Here is a 19,610-nt window from a genome sequence, read left to right as displayed (position 1 = left end):
AGTCAGGAACGGACTGTGATCAGTTGCACAGTCACAGAGTTAGAGATCTCCCTGTGCTTGTCACCTCTTGCCATGACCCTCAATGAGCACATGGCTTTCCTTCCTCTTTCCACACTCAACCACCCTTGTCCAGCTTCTCTTTCCGTGACTATGCCTCCACACCTCACTTTCAAGCCTAGTCTTGATCATCTTTGTTTGGCTTTTCCCAGTTTCTCCCTCCTCATATGCTAGGGAAAAACTTCAGCTGGAATAATATATTACATTTTATTTTGAAGGACTGAAGTTTTGAAGGACTAAAGAGGAAGGAAAAAAAAGGTTAAATTATATTAGACTAAATCAAAATACCCATAAAAGAAGGTGTTTGATACCTTCAGCAACAAATCCTGCTATTTGCTGTGCCCATAATCAACTTTTATATAGAAATGAAAATAGTTTAAAGATATTTAACTTTTCAGACCTCGTATCAGTTGGATATTTGAAAAAGTGCATGCTCCTTAAGTACAGTATTGCATTTAATGCATTTTCTTCCTCATTCACGGTGAAAGGCATGGAATTAGATTGTTCCTTATTCTAATCCTTTCCAATATAAAAAAGCACTAGCATGTAACAGACCCATACAGAAAATGTATAAATACATAATTAGTGATCTTGTTTAGGTAAGAACTCAGTGGGCTTTTTTTCCATTTTTGAGGAAAGCCACGTTTCTTTTGGGTTTATCTGTGTATGAACCATGTTTACACGAATGATATATATGAAATTATTCCAACAAAGTTATTTTGGTTCAAGGGAGGGAGGACAAGGAAGAAATCTTACTTCTTTCAGTACTAAATATGTGAGAGCAAATTCAGGAATTTCCAATGTTGATGCAAAGGAAAAGACATGTAGCTCTGCAGATGCTTCACAGACCATTTGACAAACCTTCAGCAGGTTAAACAAACACACAGGAAAGATTGTAAATGACATGGCAAGTGCAGCCTCTCATCAAACACGAAAATCAGCAAATGACTTTGCAGATATAATAAACACCTCAAGTGCAGAAAAGCTTACCTAGCCTGTGATCTGCATTTCACAGGTCAAAACACTTGCTTCCACTAGGAAATCACCCAAGATAGTTACCATAATAACTGTGACTGCAGAGGTTAGTGCTAATGGATTTCCAAATGCTAAAAATCTCTTCAGTGGCAAATCTGAGCATTCTGTACCAACTTTAAAAAGTACAAGATAAAAGTAAGTGTCTAGGAGACAAATGCAAACTGAGGGAAAAAAGTGCTTTTGCCGACACGTACTGCAGATTCCTAGCCTGGCATTTACTGACTTACGTATTATTTTCAGGCCTTACTTCTGCAATTAATTAATTTTTCTACAGTGAAAACTAAGAAAAAGGTACGGGATGATTTTTTGACAGGTTTCCTCAGGCAAATCATTCTCTTAATCTGTAAAACCAGTTAGCCAGTGAAGACTATTCAATATTTTGGTAAGGGGTGAAGGATTAGCCATGACAGCAACTGCATCTGTGAAATCAAGTGTGCTTATGAAATCTGAGGGAAGCTGAAGTCAAAGGCAAGACAGGTTTCTTTTGATGAGGCTGGGAAAGGTGATTGAGGTCAGCACCAGTTAGGCCACGAGAAGGTGGCTGCCCTGTAGCAAACGATGCAAAGGAGGCTGCTGAAGTTGGCAGCGCTCCGTCATGAAGTAACACCATCGTTCACATCTTCCGTGGTTTTACTTGACACAGGAGGCTGAAGGAATTGGACCAAGTTAACTGCAAGCACGGCAACAGCTATTTTTGAACACCCACTGTCTTGACAATGCCATATTAATCACAGAGGAAAACAAAACTGGCTCTGGAGGTGTGTTTGCACGTAGGTAAACACCTGCCCACTGAGGATGGATCAACTGTCTGGCACATTTGTCAGTCACTGTGAAGCTGACTCAGATGTTGACAGCTGAGCTACAGCAAAAATAACCTGGAAGCCATCTTCCCTCCTAAGCAGTGTCCATTTAATGAAAATTTTATCCTTGGATCACATTGAAAGTCTTTAATATTTTTTCTTAAATCCACGTTGATCGTTTTCCAGTTCCTCCTATCTGTATTACTTTCTACATTTCTCCCTTATTTTTGAGATTATCTTGCAAAAGAAAAATAATGCGCTCTATTCCAGTATTATACTATGCTGTACAGAGCTTTTCCTCATTTAAATTGTAGCATAGCACACACAAATGTTAAATTCAGCTAATACAATTATGTATCGGCAACTCAAGCACATCATAACTGGATCACAGCTTCTGTCTCTAATTGTAATCTATCTTGGATCCTGCAATGACATATATACTTTAACTCTTAATTATTTTCTTATTTCATCACAACCTTTGCATGTTTTCCTACATATTTTTGTTTTTAGGATTGAAGAGACATTTTTATGTTACAAAACCCCTAAAATTTCAATGAAGAGAACAGAGTGGTCTTTAAACAGCTTCCAGCTGACCTACATTCAAGTTCATTAGATGTGGGCAGCAGACAAACCCCTGAGGAAAGCCACACTTGGTGTAGCCTGAGACAGAATATGACCATTTACTGCACAGCAGGGCTGTGGGTCAGGGAGGGGAAAAAAAGATACACTTTTGTGAACAGCTAAATAGCACCTGTATGTGTTCAGAGCCAAGAACCAGAAGAAAACTGCCTTATTGCTTTCTACTGACATACACATTGTGTATTTAAACATTTCAGAGCTGGAAAACTCCCAGGACATTAATTATTGTTTTTAGTACAATAATTCAGTATTTCATGACTTCTCCTAGGAATATTTGGTGTCCTAAGCAATTACTGACGACACTACATCATACAGTAATTATGTTTTAACTATCAGCTCTGTAAATATTATCCTTGAAAAGCATTTTAAGGTTGATTTGCGTGTGTTCCCTTCTAGCCCAGTAGTTCAAAATTCAGCCTACCCTAAAATTATGTTTGTTTAACATTTCATTTTTGCATTAAAATTCCATTACCAAACTCCCCCAAAATGAGGCTTCAAAACTGCTAATAACAGCAATGCCAGAGCTTGAGCCACTGCAGAGGATGTGCTCAGGGCTGTACGTTCACTCTGTGTTTTCCCTCCAGTTTAATGGCTAGCCCTGTTTTTGAGATCAAACACTGCACTGAAATAGGAAACCTGTATTATAGCATGCTTCAAAGAATCAGGTAGTGTGGGAAGAAAGTGCAGTATTCATGCATGTACAAAGGAACTGAAAAATCTGGTCACTTTAATTTCAGACTTCAAAGTCTTGACAATTTTCCTTCAGATAAGAGTGACCAATTTTAACAACTGACCCGTTAGTACCTCCCTGCAACTGCATACAAAACTTGCAAATGACAAATAATAATAATAAATTGGTTAGAGAAAAACAAGCTCCCCATGGTGGAGAAAATGTCAAAGGAATGATTCATAACATCTAGGTTTGGTCTTTCCTGCTCTTCTCCATAAGGGTTAGCATGCGCTCATTATAAATACAGACAATTTGCCTGTTCAACAGATCAGGTATCACTGTGGAGTAGAAGGTGGCTGGAATGAGACTTGGGAAGGCGTCACAGCTCCTGTGGGTCCCTGAGGCCAGCACAGCTGGAGCGCAAGGGTTACACGGGAAGTGAAAAAACACTGAATCAAAGTCATGATGAAGGAGACAACTTCAGGGACTTTTTGCTAGGTGCGTGGAGCAGTGCAGAAGGCAGGCAGCTATGTTATTCTTTTGTCCCAGAGAAAAGGAATTTTCCTCCGTTTCAGGAAATATTCTTGCTATGTCTCCTCATTATTTGGCACCAGTTCTTTGAACAAGAATTTAAATAGGAGACAGCCTGCTACATGACTGCAACCCTCCTAGCTAAACTGTATCTCTGAATTCACAGGTGATTCAAATAACTGTCCCAGACTACAGTTTGCATGGTAGTTGTTTTGAGCCCTTGACCACTTCAGGCAATGAAACTTCACATTTCTAGAAGTCTCCCATAGTGCAGATGTCAGAGTCAGTAGGTACAAGAAGTAAAAAGTATGGATTTTTTTTAATTTAATGTCAAATATATCGGGCACAAATTAGCTTTTCCTTAAAAAAATTACTTTCAACCCAACCAAAACTATTTGCAGAATTTAACTGAAACTTACTATTGATTTCAGCCAACAAAAATAAAACAGTGAGAAGCTGAAACATTTCAGCTCTTTAAAAAATGTAGGGGTTTTTACTGTATATTTAATTTTTTTTTAAAATAGTAACTTTTAAGACTCAATAAAAAGCATGTAAAGAATTGAAGTAAAAACAAAATGCAAGTTTTGTTGCAGATTTTATAAAATATTTTAGCTGACACCATATTTATGTTGTCTTTTTTTTTTTGTTTCATGGAGGTATGATTTTTATGCTTGTGTCAGGTCATTCCTTTCTCTTCCATCCCCCTACTTTTCAGTGAGTGAACTGAAAATAGACAAACAAATAAGTGAACAATTTGCACAGCATTAGTGTCAACAGACTTCTCCATGCTGTTAAAACAGATAAGATGGCATTGGATTTTAGTCTGGAAAGCATGGGAGTAGCTATTTAGCCTGTCCATATTCAGGAAAGCACTGAGAACATGCTTACCTTTAAGCATGTTAAAGTCTCCTTGACTTCAAAGTACTCCTTTAACAGTGTCATTAGCTCTTGACATTGTATCAGCACTGTCTGAAAATTTGATCCGCTTTTTTAAAGCTCCCACAGGAATAAGCAACCATAGGAATGACACTTTTGACACAAGTGGTATTGACCTAACATTTCCACTTGGCTTGGACCCGCAGCAAGCCAGGAGGAAACCTCAGCTCAGGAACTCAATGGGAAGTACAGCCACCTAAACCTAGCAATTCAAGAGGTTAGCTAATAAGTGAATATCAGATGCCTTACTTTTAAAGGATAGATTTTTTTAACTGCATCTGTGATTCTGAGGGGAGGGTCTTACCTGTGAATTCTGAAACACATTGCTTTCATTTACATGCCTAAGTACCAGACCAACAGTGATAGTTCCCAGGATGAAGCACAGTACCCGCCCCCTTGGCTTCTGCAACCTACTCTAAATTTAAAGGTTCAGAGAAGAAAATCTGTTTCGTACTTTGCAGGCTACTTGTGATGCTGGCATTGCCTCAAGCCTCATTTTTACATAAGTTCTGGCTGTAAAGGTAAATAATGTCTCAAACAATCATGTATATATAACTAAACACCTACACATCTGCAAAATCAAGTCCAAGTTTCAAACCACAATTATATTAATGCAAATAATTTGAATTAACTATAATTTCCGCAATTCTGTAAAACCCTTTGAAAGTATCTGTTCGTTGTTGATCTTGCACTATGTGAAGACATGATAAATATGACATGTAGTCTCATCACATGAATAATGCATTCCGCATCTTAAGCAAGCAACTTCTGCTCCAGAGAGATGCTTAATCCATTCCCTGCTTCTGGTGATGAAAGGAATTAAACCCAGTGCACTGATCTCACAGTATGTGCTCATTTGGCTTTAATTATAAAATGATTATTGCAACATTTTTTCCAGTAAAATAAACCAAACCTGAGCTCCATGTAACCTCTGTAGAACTATATTACTTCTCTGTGCATACAGTCTTTGCTCATCAATACTGCACTTTCAATACAGTTTCACATGGATGGATAAAAACAGCCTCTTGGGGTTTACAGCTGGGCTAGTAGTTTCAGGTCTCAGCATAAAAAGCTTTGCTTTTTGGTATCTGGTCAAAGGAAGGAGCACTGGAATCCTTTAAAGTGAATTCAAATGTCATTAGAAGGAGCCTTCACCAGGCACAGGGAGATAACATGATCCCACACTACGCTAGAAGATTTATATCATATATCCTGGATATGTATTTTCACTAGTATTTTTTCCTCAGACTGTTCAAACCTGTGCAAAGCTCGGTGTAAGATCATTTACCTTGCTAAAACACAAAAGTTTTCTTTTGTCTGATTCAATGGCCAGAGCATTCCTTGGGAACAGGACATCTGCCGTCCATGTCTCAGGAATGACAGAGCAACAAGTGGATTAGACAGCTATACTGTTTAAGGCACTGCCATGCTTCAAGCCTGAAAATACAGCACTTCAGCAACGTGATGTTTTATCAGGCATGCCATCCGGGGGGAGCAGAAATGAATGCTTTCCATACAGTGTATGCTCTCCATGTAGGAATTACTGACAGTAACTCCAGCTGACACATCTTCATCCAGGTCTAGAAGAATTTACCAGGTTCATTGCATCATACCTTCCAATCCAAAAGCTATTTGGAGCTGATCTACATAGTATCAGAAATGCGATCCTGTTCCCAAGCAAAAGTGGCTGTACTACTTCTGGTCTCAAACTAGTTAATGCTACTAGTTAATACTACTAGGACACGTTCTAGTGCCAGGCCAAGCTGGCTAGCTGGGATGCTTCTGCAACTGTGTCAAGACTAATCCATAATGTGGACAAACTGCCCACAGACAAGCAAGAGTGCTAATTCACGAGGTACTAGTTTACATATGAAACGTGTGGTCAAATCTTCTCAGCGTCCAAGTGATACAAATGCTTACGGGTTATTTTCAGAAACTTCAGTCATCTCCTAAACGTTCAAGTTACTTCTCAATATAGTACTTAGTTTTACAAAGCTGTTTATGTATCTAAACCTACAACATCCACTGTGCTATAGAATGTGACTTTGTCAGTGCATGAGTAAGTTTTACTTTTATTTTTTTTTTAAATATCTAACCAGCTCAGTCTCATTTATCCTTCAGGCTCCTAAGGTTTAGAAATGCAACAAGGCATTAAAATAAATGTCTTCACTGTATTAAAAGCTGAAGAACGTACATAAGCTTAGGTAATTTTTCTTCAGAACACCTGAAATGAAACATGAAATGAAAGCGTACATCACACCAAACATTTGTCAGTATTATCTCTTTGAACTAACTGTGACTTATGCAGAGCACACAGGAAAGATTTATCTGCAATGCTCTCAAAAACTCCAGAATATACAGCAAATTTTTAAGAAGTTCAAAATTAATGGTCATTGATCATGATATCCATCACTTGAAATTCGTAATCTTATCAAATGCTTTAAAGAAAAATTGCACCAGTTCAGCTTCCATCAAACCTTCTCTTTAAAGAACACAAGTGAAAATCATCAGTTCTCAAAAAGTCATGTGAAACAATGAACTTCAGCCTGTATTTGGACCTTAGCATGTGTTTTATAAATACAGTAACTACATCATAAATTACAGTTACTTAGTTCACAGTGAAAAAATTCAAAATATTAAGAAAAAAAAAAAGATACATCAGTACATTCAATATTAGTGACCTATGAGCTAAAGCATTACCTGAAAAGGTACCACATATAGAGGTCTTAATTCACTCTCAAGAACAATGAATCTTGGTTTGTGTTGACTTGGGGAAAACAAACCCTGGTTGGTGTTTGTATAATGAAAGATTTTTTCATAACAATAACTGTGTACTGGACACTGTAGTCATGATCATAACCACTGTGAAATGACTTCATGATTATACCATAAAAATAACAACCTTTAAATCACTAGGATGTTTTCCACAGTCAAAAACGTTCATTATGAACAACAGTAAATCATCCAGCTCTCTCTCTCGCACACATACAAAGATGCACACAAAGCATCCACAAAACATGTACTTTGGCACTTCAGAACCACTATAGCTACTGAGATGAGATCTGAGCCTGGCAGTGGTAAAGGTCTGAACTCCATCCTCTTACCCATAGCTTCCCTGTGGGTTGCGTGACTCTTCAATAAGGCCATGAAGTGTAGAGAATGCTAACATTAGTCATTAGAAGGTGGGTGACATTGCCTTATAGTTTCTGATCTCTATTGCAATGCATCTTCCCTTCGAGCCAGAGGTTACTGCGCTTGAAGTGAGACTGGCAACATCAGTTATTCCACCTGTGCACAAACTTAGCTGGTCTTCATTTGTTTTCATTAAAAGATCTCTAAAATTTTACTTGAGGTGGAAATCTCTTTAGATTGCTGCATAAGACATATATAAACTTGCTTTTCATGGGCATATTTCGCAGATTTGATTGAAGTAATTAAGAAACACAGGTTCGAAGATCACATATTTTAACTCAATTTAAATAATTGATCTAGTGGCCCAGCTTTGTGCGATGCAATGACAGAAAAGACAAGAATGGGCATAAGTGTGGCAGAAAATCACATGAAGATGAGAGTTCTGACGGAGTGTTGCTCTGCTAGATTTCTAAGCCTGTCTGATCAGCAGTAGAATATATGAGCCAGTCTCCCTACACCATTGAAACCAGATATCAAAGAAGTGATTTAATGGGGTCTGATAGTATGTGAGCTTCTGATGAAAAGGTTGTTGTGCTTGATGTCTGAAATCTGCTGCAAAAGACAGAGACACAGGAATGTTCTTCATAGCAAAAGCTTGATGCAACCTAACTGCAGGAACACCTTACAGCTCCCACGGAACCTTCCTTATAAAATTGCTTGGAAGTAATTGTAATTCATTTGCTTTTTATAACTAGTTGAACTTTGATTACTATTACCTTGCTGTTCACAAACAAGTCAGGTGTTATAAAAAGCAAAGCAAGTCTTACCTGGAATACTCTGTCTTCTCACAGACAGTGTTCCATCAGGTGCCTTTGCCTGGTTTGCAGACTTTGTGTAAGGACTCTCATCTAAACGGAAATAAGCAACACTTCCAGTTACTGTTAAATATAATGTTAAAACCAACAACATTTTAACCCAAATACTGTGTGAATTAGCAGAGCAGAAGAGCTGCTGTGAGCTAGACAAGGATGGGTACTTCTGAATGCTGACTCAACGCTCAATGTCACGTTTAGACTTGATGACTAAGGCTCTGAATAGCAGAGCTGAAAAAGATGGGGTAAAACTCAGGAAATAACACTCAGCTGATGGCAGACAATATACAAAGGCCTTTTCAGTGTTAACATAATCATAGAAATTTACTTTTTCTTATGTTAAGAAGCTTTACATGTCAAAGACTCAAATGAGATAGGTATCATCCCTGTTCAGGACTGAAAGGCTTCCAGAAGCTTTTGCATATCGCAGCTGTAAAGATGCACTCCATTCCTTTTAGGATCTGTCAGTAGGTGGTTCCTGTTCTGTCCTGACGACTGATTGGGGAAAACATCAGAAAGCTGTTGCCAAATAGGTCAGGCACATTTATGCCTGAAGAATGGCACTGTAACAGTCTGTGGCTGAATAGGAGACTACTTGGAACACCTACTGATCAACCTCAGCACATAAGAGACCACTAATGGTGGGATGAGCAGATGACTCGTCAATTAAAGCCAGCATTAGGCAGAGAGTCACTTCTACATCCCTCTTTAGAGCAGAATGACAGTAGCAGAAAAAATCAACTATATGGTAGCTTTAAAAAGGACAAGCCTTAAGCTCAGAAAAGAAATGTGAATCAGAAGAAAATACTACGTATTTTTTATTTCAATCAAAAGAAAGGAATCAGAAGAAATTAGGCTTCTGTCTTGCTCATCCTTCAATCAAGTGCTCAAACACTTTAAAGTATTATCAAATCCTTCTATTTGGATATTTTCCTTCAGGTTGCAAAGGACCAATGCATTTAGAGCATCTGCATGAATAAATGCTTAAATCCAGATCAATGAGTAAAGGAATCAAAGACTACATTATCTGGTATAGCATCCTTAGATCAAGTAGAACCGTATGAACACTTTCTGGAGAATCAGTTTTTCTTTTCAGCTGACACTCTTGACATTATATGTCTTTGTTGCTGATTACACTATTTATGTCTTGCAAAGTCTTAAACTCCTTTAGAAACCTGCATCAAAGACAGCAGTCCATTTTTATATAGGTGACATAAGGATTTGGTCAGCATAATTTAATTTAAAACCAGGTCTCAGAAAGAAGCTACTAGAAGAGCTAGTTGGCTTTTAAAATCAGAATCTCTACAATGAACGCTGCTACTGTTAGACAGAAGCAGTAACTAAACACCTAAACGAATTTTTTAAAAAAGAAATAAAAAGGCAAAATACTGTTTTATAGCCATGCACCTTGACAAAAATTCAGCAAGTAATGAAGAACATAAATTGGTAAAATACCTAAACAGCCAACATAATTGTGTTTTTTTTTTTTTTCTACAGTAAAATGAACTCCCATTGCTTTAGGACTACATTGTTACAAGGAGAAAGAAAACAGGCTTGACTATAATGTATGCAAGTACAAACTCCATGAAAATAAAGCTGTCAGCTACAGGAAAAGAGAAGCATGAAAAAAATTAACGTATATCCAGCTACACAGTTTAAGAAAAAGATAGACATGTAAAGCTTTATTCTTCCATTTGAGGAAAGTTGAAAAGCTAGTATTATTGCATATGCAGAAGATACGTCCCTTCATTAAAGAAAAGAATTACAACAAGAGTGAACTAGAGCTTCTGAAGGAAATAGATTATCTTTTTTCTTTCACAGAAGAGGCACCACTGAGCTCAAACTCAAGGCAAAGCTCTCCCAAACAGCCCTGCTAACTCACATCAATACCAAAAAATAGAGCTCATCAGTAAGATTGTGGCTTACATGCCACATCCATTATTACTTATTTGCAGGTGCTGAACGTGGCAGCAGATAGTGTGAGACACGCATGTTTCTATTAAGAAGCGGGCAGGAAACATAATACAATTTCTCAGGAACTGATGGATGGTGATGACTTTTGGGCCTTATTTGAATGTATAGCCTACCTATGAAAAATATATCAATTTACAGAATAAAACAGTCCTCTCCTAGTCAGACTCATTACATACAAATTATTTTCATCAGATTGGAGACAGGCAAGAAAGGAAAGAAGAATTTTCATAACAAGACCTTTTTTATTGAAACTTTGTCACTGAGCAAATGAGTAAATTACCTATAATCTCATGATGGAATAGGACTTTCTGAATATTGCACTGCACTGAGTTCAGAATAAAGGACAAGCCTGCACATCTTTCTGGTTATTGACACCGATGAGGGGAGAGGAGTGCATGATAAAATTATTCTACTAGGGAGCCTGAGCAAAAAGTCTAGTATTTTCTACACAACAACTGGCAAATATGACAGGTAACTGAGACTGCATACGTGAGCAAACTAGTATTTTAATTTAGGCTTATTAACACTGAAAACTTATTAGATATTTATATCAGTTAGGTACTGCAGGCATGTAATCGTGTTGCATTTCTTAATCTGTCTACAGACTTTCACAGAAAAAAAAAAAAAAAAAAAAAGGACCAAAAAGTTGCCTCATGAACTTTGAACCCCTGTTAATGCGAAATATGCCCAAATAGTATTGGGAAAGAACAACGAACCATTGTTATCATCAGTGGGTGGAAAGCTGTTCTCAGGACAGGAAGGAACTCCCTCTTCAATGCCCATGTAACAGTAAAATCATACTGCAACGTAAATGGAAATCAGTGTAAAGGATTCCCAGAAACAAAGGAAAACCAATACAACCAACTGGAGAAAGAATGCAAACAGCCTTATCGAGATACTTATTTGAGAAGGAAGGTAATACAAATAGCAGACAGATGCAGAAATAGATGCCGTCCTAAAGAACAAACTAACCAAAAAGACAAGGAAGCCCTGATAGCCCCGGAATGTCACATACCATTCACACTATCAAAAAAGGGAAAAATCTTTTATACGTATTAGCAAAGTTGTATGTGGGGCCACAAGAATTTATTATCAAATTATAACTTACTGATGCCCCCTCTCTGACCTGCTACACAGTTAGCAAAGAGGGTCTTAAAATGTAAAAAAAAAAAAGTCTCATGATATCAGCACCTAAAGGCATTTGTCTGAGTGTTTTGTATTAACCAGCTTCCCCCTCTACAGCACAGATAGATTTCTTGGAGATGAAACGCAATCCAGCAAGCCAACACCCTGAAAAAGCAAAGGAGCAAAAGGGTATGAAGCATTCCTCTGCAATGGGAGACAATAACTCAAAATCAGGTAAATCTGTGACATATTTAAGAAGCTGCACATACAAAACAGAGGGAGAAACAGGCTAGAATCAGAAGCATAAATCTCACCTAGCTACACCCTTAGTACTAATATATCATCATCGGGGAGCGAGTTGCAGGCCAAACTGCATCACCCCTGAGCACAGCAACACCTTCACCTGAACAGGCAGATGCACAGCTGCAAACTGAGCTGCTGCTCGGTGCACCAGCTCCTGCCTGCTACTGGAGGAATAGCACTGCAGGTGGCCACGTTCACTACAGCAGGACCAGCCTAGCTATGCGGATACGCTCTTGGAGCTGCATTAATTACATCACCGTTGGGTTTTTTGTTTTTCCCCTCTTAATTTCCTCTGGCCAAGAGATTAGACAACCCACGGTAAATGATTTCTAGCAAGTCAGTAGGTCATACGAAGGTGACTGCTCTGCCAGCAACTCTCTTCACTCAGTGGCTGCAGGAAACCATCCCTCTTACACTGTTAAGAGGTGGGAGTCATTCTCCCCACCCCCAATTCATACATTGCATGTTTCTTGCAGTTGTAAATGTGCAACAGTGAACAAGATGCTCACAGTTTTAATTCACCTACTTCCTGGCAGAACACAGCAATAATCTCAGAGGTGACACCTTGCAGATTACTGAGATTCTTAACCAGCAAAGCAAAATGATCTTCCCGTTTTCTCCTTTTACTTGTCCTCATGAAAGAGCCCCAAATGCTGGTAACAGCAGCTCACATATCATCCTTTCAAAGCTCTACACACAATCCTTCTAATTGAAGACTGCAAAGCTAACGATCAAGTGGACAGGCAAGCAATCCTACCGCTTACAACTATTACTGTAGGCTTATTGCCTTTAGCTATTGACTGTGAGGCAGATAAACAGGTTTTTGCACTTTCCTGACTATTTTTAACCTGGTGGCTTCTCTATTCTGTAACTGAATGACTCATTCTTTGAGTTAGGGACCATGCTGTGACCCATTTAAATCATTCTGCGTTTCTCTTACTATACGAGGCGGGGGGGCTCTGACCAAGACTAAGGGCTCTATACTCTGCGACAAACCAACAGTAATGTAACCCTACAGAGATCATACACCGGACAACATGTATAGATAGCTATCTGAAGTGCTTGGTACTGTGCTAGCAAAACAACCATATGAAACCATTAAATATTTGCTGTATTCAGTTTAATATCCTTTGAAGGATACCAACTGGGGACACATAAAAGGGCATAAAAGGGAAAGCCTAAAGATATTTCCTCAGTCAAGTCTAGGCATTGGATTTATCAGGTGGCTTGTGGCCGCCGAACCATTTGCATGTCTCTTGAGGTGGCTGTGAAAGATATTGACACAAGGATGTTTACAGATGTGCTAAGGTCGAAGAGCCCTCCCTCCTTCAGGCCCTCACAACAGGTTAGAGGCTGTTTCCTTCACTGCTGCTGCCACCGCACGTGTTCCTCAAATGTTCCCTGCTGTGAAGCACCTCCAACCCATGTGAGTTCCAAGACTCTAAAAGGAAGCACACTCCATCTTCAGCTGGCTACACCTCCAGCTGTATCAGCGTATGGGAGGAATAAGATCAACTGCACGTGTTATTGCTTACACTGTTTAGGACAGCACACACCTCAGACTAGTAAAGAATCGCATACCTGCACAGGGAAAGAGGACGAGAACACAACAAGTTGTCAAGAGCATGATTACAGCTGAGAGAACATCCCCAAGATTAGTTTCTCAACCATTACAAGCACCAGGGTCACAGTTATTACTTCAGGCATTCTAGATCCGTAACATGACATTCGCAGACATTTGCCACTCCTTAACTTTATAATGAAGAAAAAATTTCACGAAAAGCAACAGGTTTTTATGAATCCTGCCAGTACAGCACAAAATACCATAGGTTCTCATACTTCCTGTATCTGAAACTTATCCTGAATTTTATCTTTAAGTGGCATAAAGCTCCGCATCATTTTTAGCACAGTATCATACCAGTGACAGTTTGTAAATTCTATGCTACAACATTCTCTGTTATCCCCCCAGCTTGCAGATGGAGGCTTTCACAGACAAAAACAAACGTGTGTCCACTGATTTCTGTGGTTTACAGAAGCTCTGAAGTTGAGGAAGGCTTAGCTTAGACAGAATCTCAGTACAATCTTTAGGACCATTCCTGAAGCAACTTACTCTCTTGTAAACTCAGACCCTGCTGTTAAAGATCCCCCATTCTGTAAGAAAGCTGAAATACTTACTGGAGCAGGGACTTGAACCCCAGTCTCACGTTCATAGATGAATACCCAAACTCTCAGCTACAGAATCATTCAGTCTTGCTTACTCACTCTGATCAATGTTTTAGGTATGTCATACAAAGTAAAACGGATTAAAGCTATCTCCTTTACAATCAGTTCCAAGCCCTGTACCAAATCAGGCAGAACAGAGAATCTGAACTCAAGATCCCCTATGTACCCCTGTGAGCAGCCCAGCTGCTAAAAAGCCATCAAGACCACTCTAAAAAAGTGCCCCTGATCCCACGTAAGCTCATCATCTCAATTCCAGTTCTTAGTTTCCAGGAAAAATGCATAAACGTTTCCCCTGAACTGTTAGAAATTCTGGATAATGTAATTTTCAGGTTGACCTGCAGCAATGGGAAAGGAAAAAGGTATCAAGAGGGAAGATGAAGCCTGGTTATCACACTGCCCTACAGCTTCCAGCTGAGAGGACTTCTGCTAAAGACAGTTGACAAATTTTTCTCCCTGAAGAACAAATAATTCTGAATGAGAACTGACTAAATACCTCTGAATATTTACACAATACCCTGATCAACGTAACCAGTAGCAGTCACAATCAGTAGACAGATACCAACACAACTTAACTGAATCTGTAACAGCTGTAACAGTTACAACAGCTGTAAATGAATCATAGCAACACTTACCACCCAGATCTCTTTTTTTAAAATATTTTTTAATTTTTAAATAACTAAAGCTTATAAAGTTAAATGGAAGTTCTAAAATGCCGATAAGTTTTACAACTGAATTATTGAATACACTTGAATTGATAAACCACACTGAAATTTGCTGGGAAGTGGTGAATAGTGGGAATTCTATTTCGGCTGTTGATGGGAGATTTGGCACAAATGTTTTTAGCCTGGTGTAATTTTTAACCTTAGTAACTGTTATTAAGAACAATAATGAAAAAATATCTCAGAGAATGTATTTTTCCTGGGAAAGGAGGATGTTTTTAAAAGATTTGCTTTTAAACAATGCAAGTCTAGAGAAAAAAAGAGACAAAATTAGCTAAGTTCTTTCAGCAGATGTATAACGTACAGATTCTGAATGTACATGCTTCATGAAACAACAAAATGTCAACAATTTACTTTGCCCATATGCTAACCCTTTCAGACTTGTTATGGGAGCTCCAACCATGAAAGAAAGCATTAATTTCTCTTACTGTGCAGAAGAATAACAATTTTTCGCATTCTTTTTGGAGCTATGGCTTCAATCACTTACGATGAGACTTCATTTTTTAAATGGCAATGCTGCTCTTCGAAGTAGTGGTTAGAAGTATCTAAAATTTCCTAAGAGCTGCATATAAAGTAGTCATTAATGAGCTAGGCTCCAAGTAAGACAAATATGAATGTACTTAATCTTAATCCTTTCTTATCAAACTCTGCACTCAGTGCTCTCCAGCAATCTTTATTAAGGAAACAGGGTTTCAAATACTTCCATAAGTAACATTCGTTGGTGTGTGTGACATGGAAAAATTATGAGAAGGAAGAGTTAGAATAGCTTCTCTGGTAATTTTGTTTCCCACATTTAGTAGATGCGTGCTCTGGTTTTCTTAGAAACTTAATTTTAACAGTTATAGCACCCAATGAATAACTGTGTTGTCTCTCTAAAGTGAAAATTTATTCAATTTTATTATACTTTATGTAAATTTAATTCTCTTTTTTTCTGAATTATATGGTTACTTATTACAGTACCAGCTCAGTTTTAATCTAGAAGCAAGAGAAGTAGGGTACTGTAATTATGCATAACCGTGAACACATTTCCTATTGATATTTACAATACCTCAGCAAGCTTGACCGCTTGAAAAATCATCTGAATATCCTCCAAGTCTGCTTCTCCAAAGTTAGCTTCCTAAGCCTGTGCTTAGGCACCTCAGTGGAAGTGCTTGGCTTCCTAAATGGCTAAGCACACAGTCTCCTCCCCAAACTATTTTGCTCAGGAAAATTCAGAACTTTCCAAGACCACCTAAAACATGCAGAATCTGCAGAAAGCTGAAAACATGTCTCGAGAGGTATTCCCATATGGTGAAATTCACTTCAGTGGATTATCTAACAAAGAAGTAATCCTATTTAAATAATACCCCAACCACAAACTACTTCAAATCTGATAAATACGTCTTTTTGTTTATATAGCATCAAGCATTTGTTAAGGGATTAAACTCAAATGACATAAACCAGAATTGTTACTGAATTGTTACATAATTTTAGGATTCAAAAGTGAGTTTCACTCTGTTGTCTTGATCTTCCCTTTATTGTTTCTGGAAGTAATACAGGCATCACTTAAGTGAAACGTGTGAGGCTTAACTACAGCAGCTAGAAACTGAAGAAGCTAAGACAGTGAAAAAGGTCAAAGAAACTGAGGTTGTAAACTATTTTCCTTTATGAGGCAGTTTAGGATTCTTCTGTATATACAACTTCTGCAGAAAACTAGAGGATGGGGATATAAGCCTTATTCTAGAGGATGGGGATATAAACCTTTTCACTTAGGAACTTCCTTATAAGTGACACAGATCTCACTGACAGGAAGCACTTCCAGATATTCAAGCTACAGTTTTTGTTCTGAACACCCATAGTTTGTTAAGAGTTGCATCTTGGTCCATAGGAAGGTTTTGTTGTCCTCCCTGCATGTGTGTTTAGGAACATCATATTGCTCTGATGTACTGCTGAGATTGTGTGAAGAGGCCATACATAAGCTTTTTTGGGAAAAAAAAACCACATTGAAAACTGTTTTGTTTATGCAGTTCTAATAATTAAGAGATTCAATTACAGTGTTTAACATCAGTAATTGTTAAATCATCATCCCTCAATAAGATGCGTGCCAAACTTGACAGAGAAACACCAGTGTCAAGATTATGATAAAAGTTCCAACAAGGCTCCTGGAGAAGAGTTGATCAAAGGAGCAAGACCTGAGCCAAGGAAGTGGCTGAGGGTCAGAAAACCAGATGGCATTAATGCCACACCTCATGAAAAAGAACACTTTTATGAATAGATATTCACTTTGAAAACACATCAATAATCTTAACATTACCTTTTATACCCTAACCTTGGTTCAGCTACCCCTCCCATATGGGATTTCGCTGGGCTGGGAAGACGGCAATAGCTGATTAGGGGAAAGGAGGCCAAGCCATATCACATGGCTCCTGAACGATGCTCTCAAGCTAAGCCACTATGCTCCTGGACTGCCCACCGCTGTGCCTCCTAGGGACAAAAGGCAGTTGGTTTTCTTGCAGGCACCATTTCACTGTATATTAACAAAAGATGACGTGTGGTATGATCTGCTATTACACTTGTACTTAAAATGCAACCGGAGAAACATATATTGTACATATCCTGCACGGCACCTCCACTGTACCAGATCTTAACAGCAACTTTCTTGTACATCAACGGTTCCTGTGCCTTCTCAGCACAAACTTGGCAGATGTCTTCCCTGTACTCTGACTGCTTGAGAATTAAAAAGTAGAAGAAGTGATGTTTGAAACTGCCGTTAGAATCTTTTAAAGCCTTCTGATTTTTCCATTTCCATAAAATTATATATTCCCCCTTCCCATCAGTGTGTGTGTGTATATTTTTTTTTCCCATATATATCTGAATAATGATCTTCTAGGAGTACTCATGGGGAAGACACCTACCACCTTCTACCTGTGCAGACCATAATGGAAAGCATATCGGGAACATCTGCTTAGGCTGCCAGCAGAGTTGACAGGGACTGGAAGAAGAGAGGATGTCAACTAGGAACTTTCTCTACTACATGCAGAAAACAGAAGCTAATTACATGTGTGCTGGGGGAGGGCAGTGATAAAGGTTAATAGCTGAGCCTGTGAGACTGTCACTCAAGTTGCATAAAAAGTAAGTAACATATGTTAAACCGATTAGAAAACAGGAGTTTAGTTTGCTTCAGGAAAATTAAGAATAAGCAAAGTGACAACACTATGTTAAAAGACAAGAAGTTAGGAATGGTAATTTTTTCATGAAGTTAGTTATTCCGCTTCCATTCCAGTGCTGTACTAATGCTATTTGCAGTAAATGGTATCATGTATTTTTCAGCCTGCTTGTGTCTGTAAGCTCCTCTAGTGATGACATCTCCCTTCCTTTCCTTTGGAGACTGCTCCACAGGGTGCATCAGGTCTCACAGCTGGAAAATAGTTCCCTCCATCAGTCTACAATTTTCTTTCCTTGCTTTAACTGTCACTCTATTACTCCTAATAACATTCTTCCCCTCTTCAGAAGATCTTATAAAAAAATATATCTCATGTACTGTTCTTTCCATAAATCACACTGATTATTGTGCTTACTGCTTTAGGCTAGGAACCTACCAGTTCTTACTGGGCATGACTTCCCACAAAGACTGGCTGATCTTGTCACTGAAGCATGGTGCACATGCCGACTAGGATATCCCTTTGGTGTAGAGCTCATTTGGTTTCTTCAAGCCAAAAATTTGCACAAGTGTAACTCCGGTCTGGACAACATTAAGAGTAAAGCATATTTTTGCATTTTAGTAATATGTTGTATAAATTTACAGCTTCATAGTTATGCTTTTTAATCCCACTAACAAGCTTTATTTGATTCATAAAATAATGCTAACACTGCTACTAGGAGCTGCATAAACATTATAGCAGTACCAGCGTATTTACATTGGCACACCAGTGGGATTGCCCCAACTTATTCATTAGTCCAAATTGGCGTGGCTCAGGCTTGGTGAAAAACGGATCTTTCAGAACACGCTTCTTACAGACTATAAACCTGGCACCTTCCTTGTGCCCTTGTGAAATACTCTCCCACTTTCAGCCCCTGCCCTGGAAGAGTTTACCCTATATATCCACAAAGACTGTGCAATAACTTTGACTAAGTTCAGCTGTCAGCAGAAGTTCACTGTTTTTAGAAGCTGTGACAAGTTCGAACACAGTGCAGAGTAAGTCTTTCTAAATGAAGTGCTGTGGGCTTTTAGGAGTGGGAACAAAGCATAGTAACAAAAGAGATGCCAAGCTGACAAAACAATACATGCATATTTGTTTTACTTAAAGCTCACATAAAGCCTAGGCTACCTCCTGCGCTCGACAGCATCAATCCATGCATCCAGTTCTTTACAGCAAGCATTTTAACCTGTCAAATACTCTTAATTTGCCAGTGTCTCCTGAGTCCTATTTAATCTCAAAGCTTATTTAGGGCAAGCAGTTCACTGTCTGCAGTATTCCTCAAATTCTGTAAAATGATACTTATTAGAACTGCTTGCCCACATCTTTGCCTACATGCAACTAAGCTGATGTCTGAATCAGCTTTTTCTAGTCCCCTAGAAAATACAATAAACAGATTCAGATGGATGTGTGACATA

At 38.6% G+C, this 19,610-nt stretch overlaps 1 protein-coding gene across 8 annotated transcripts in view; it reads right to left on the bottom strand.

The window, feature by feature from the left end:
• GRIP1 (glutamate receptor interacting protein 1) overlaps positions 1 to 19,610 on the bottom strand; it is a 328,959-nt gene that overhangs the window by 99,981 nt on the left and 209,368 nt on the right. For all 8 annotated transcript variants that reach the window (XM_056341971.1, XM_056341974.1, XM_056341975.1 and 5 more), the window contains exon 2: positions 8,628 to 8,708. In XM_056341971.1, coding sequence (XP_056197946.1) covers positions 8,628 to 8,708 — 81 coding nt within the window. The remainder of the gene's footprint in view (positions 1 to 8,627; positions 8,709 to 19,610) is intronic.

The sequence above is a fragment of the Falco biarmicus genome, chromosome 5 (genome assembly GCF_023638135.1).
Source record: "Falco biarmicus isolate bFalBia1 chromosome 5, bFalBia1.pri, whole genome shotgun sequence".
NCBI lineage: Eukaryota > Metazoa > Chordata > Aves > Falconiformes > Falconidae > Falco > Falco biarmicus.
The sequence above is the reverse complement of the archived record's forward strand: the minus strand, read 5'-3'. Positions and strand labels throughout refer to the sequence as shown.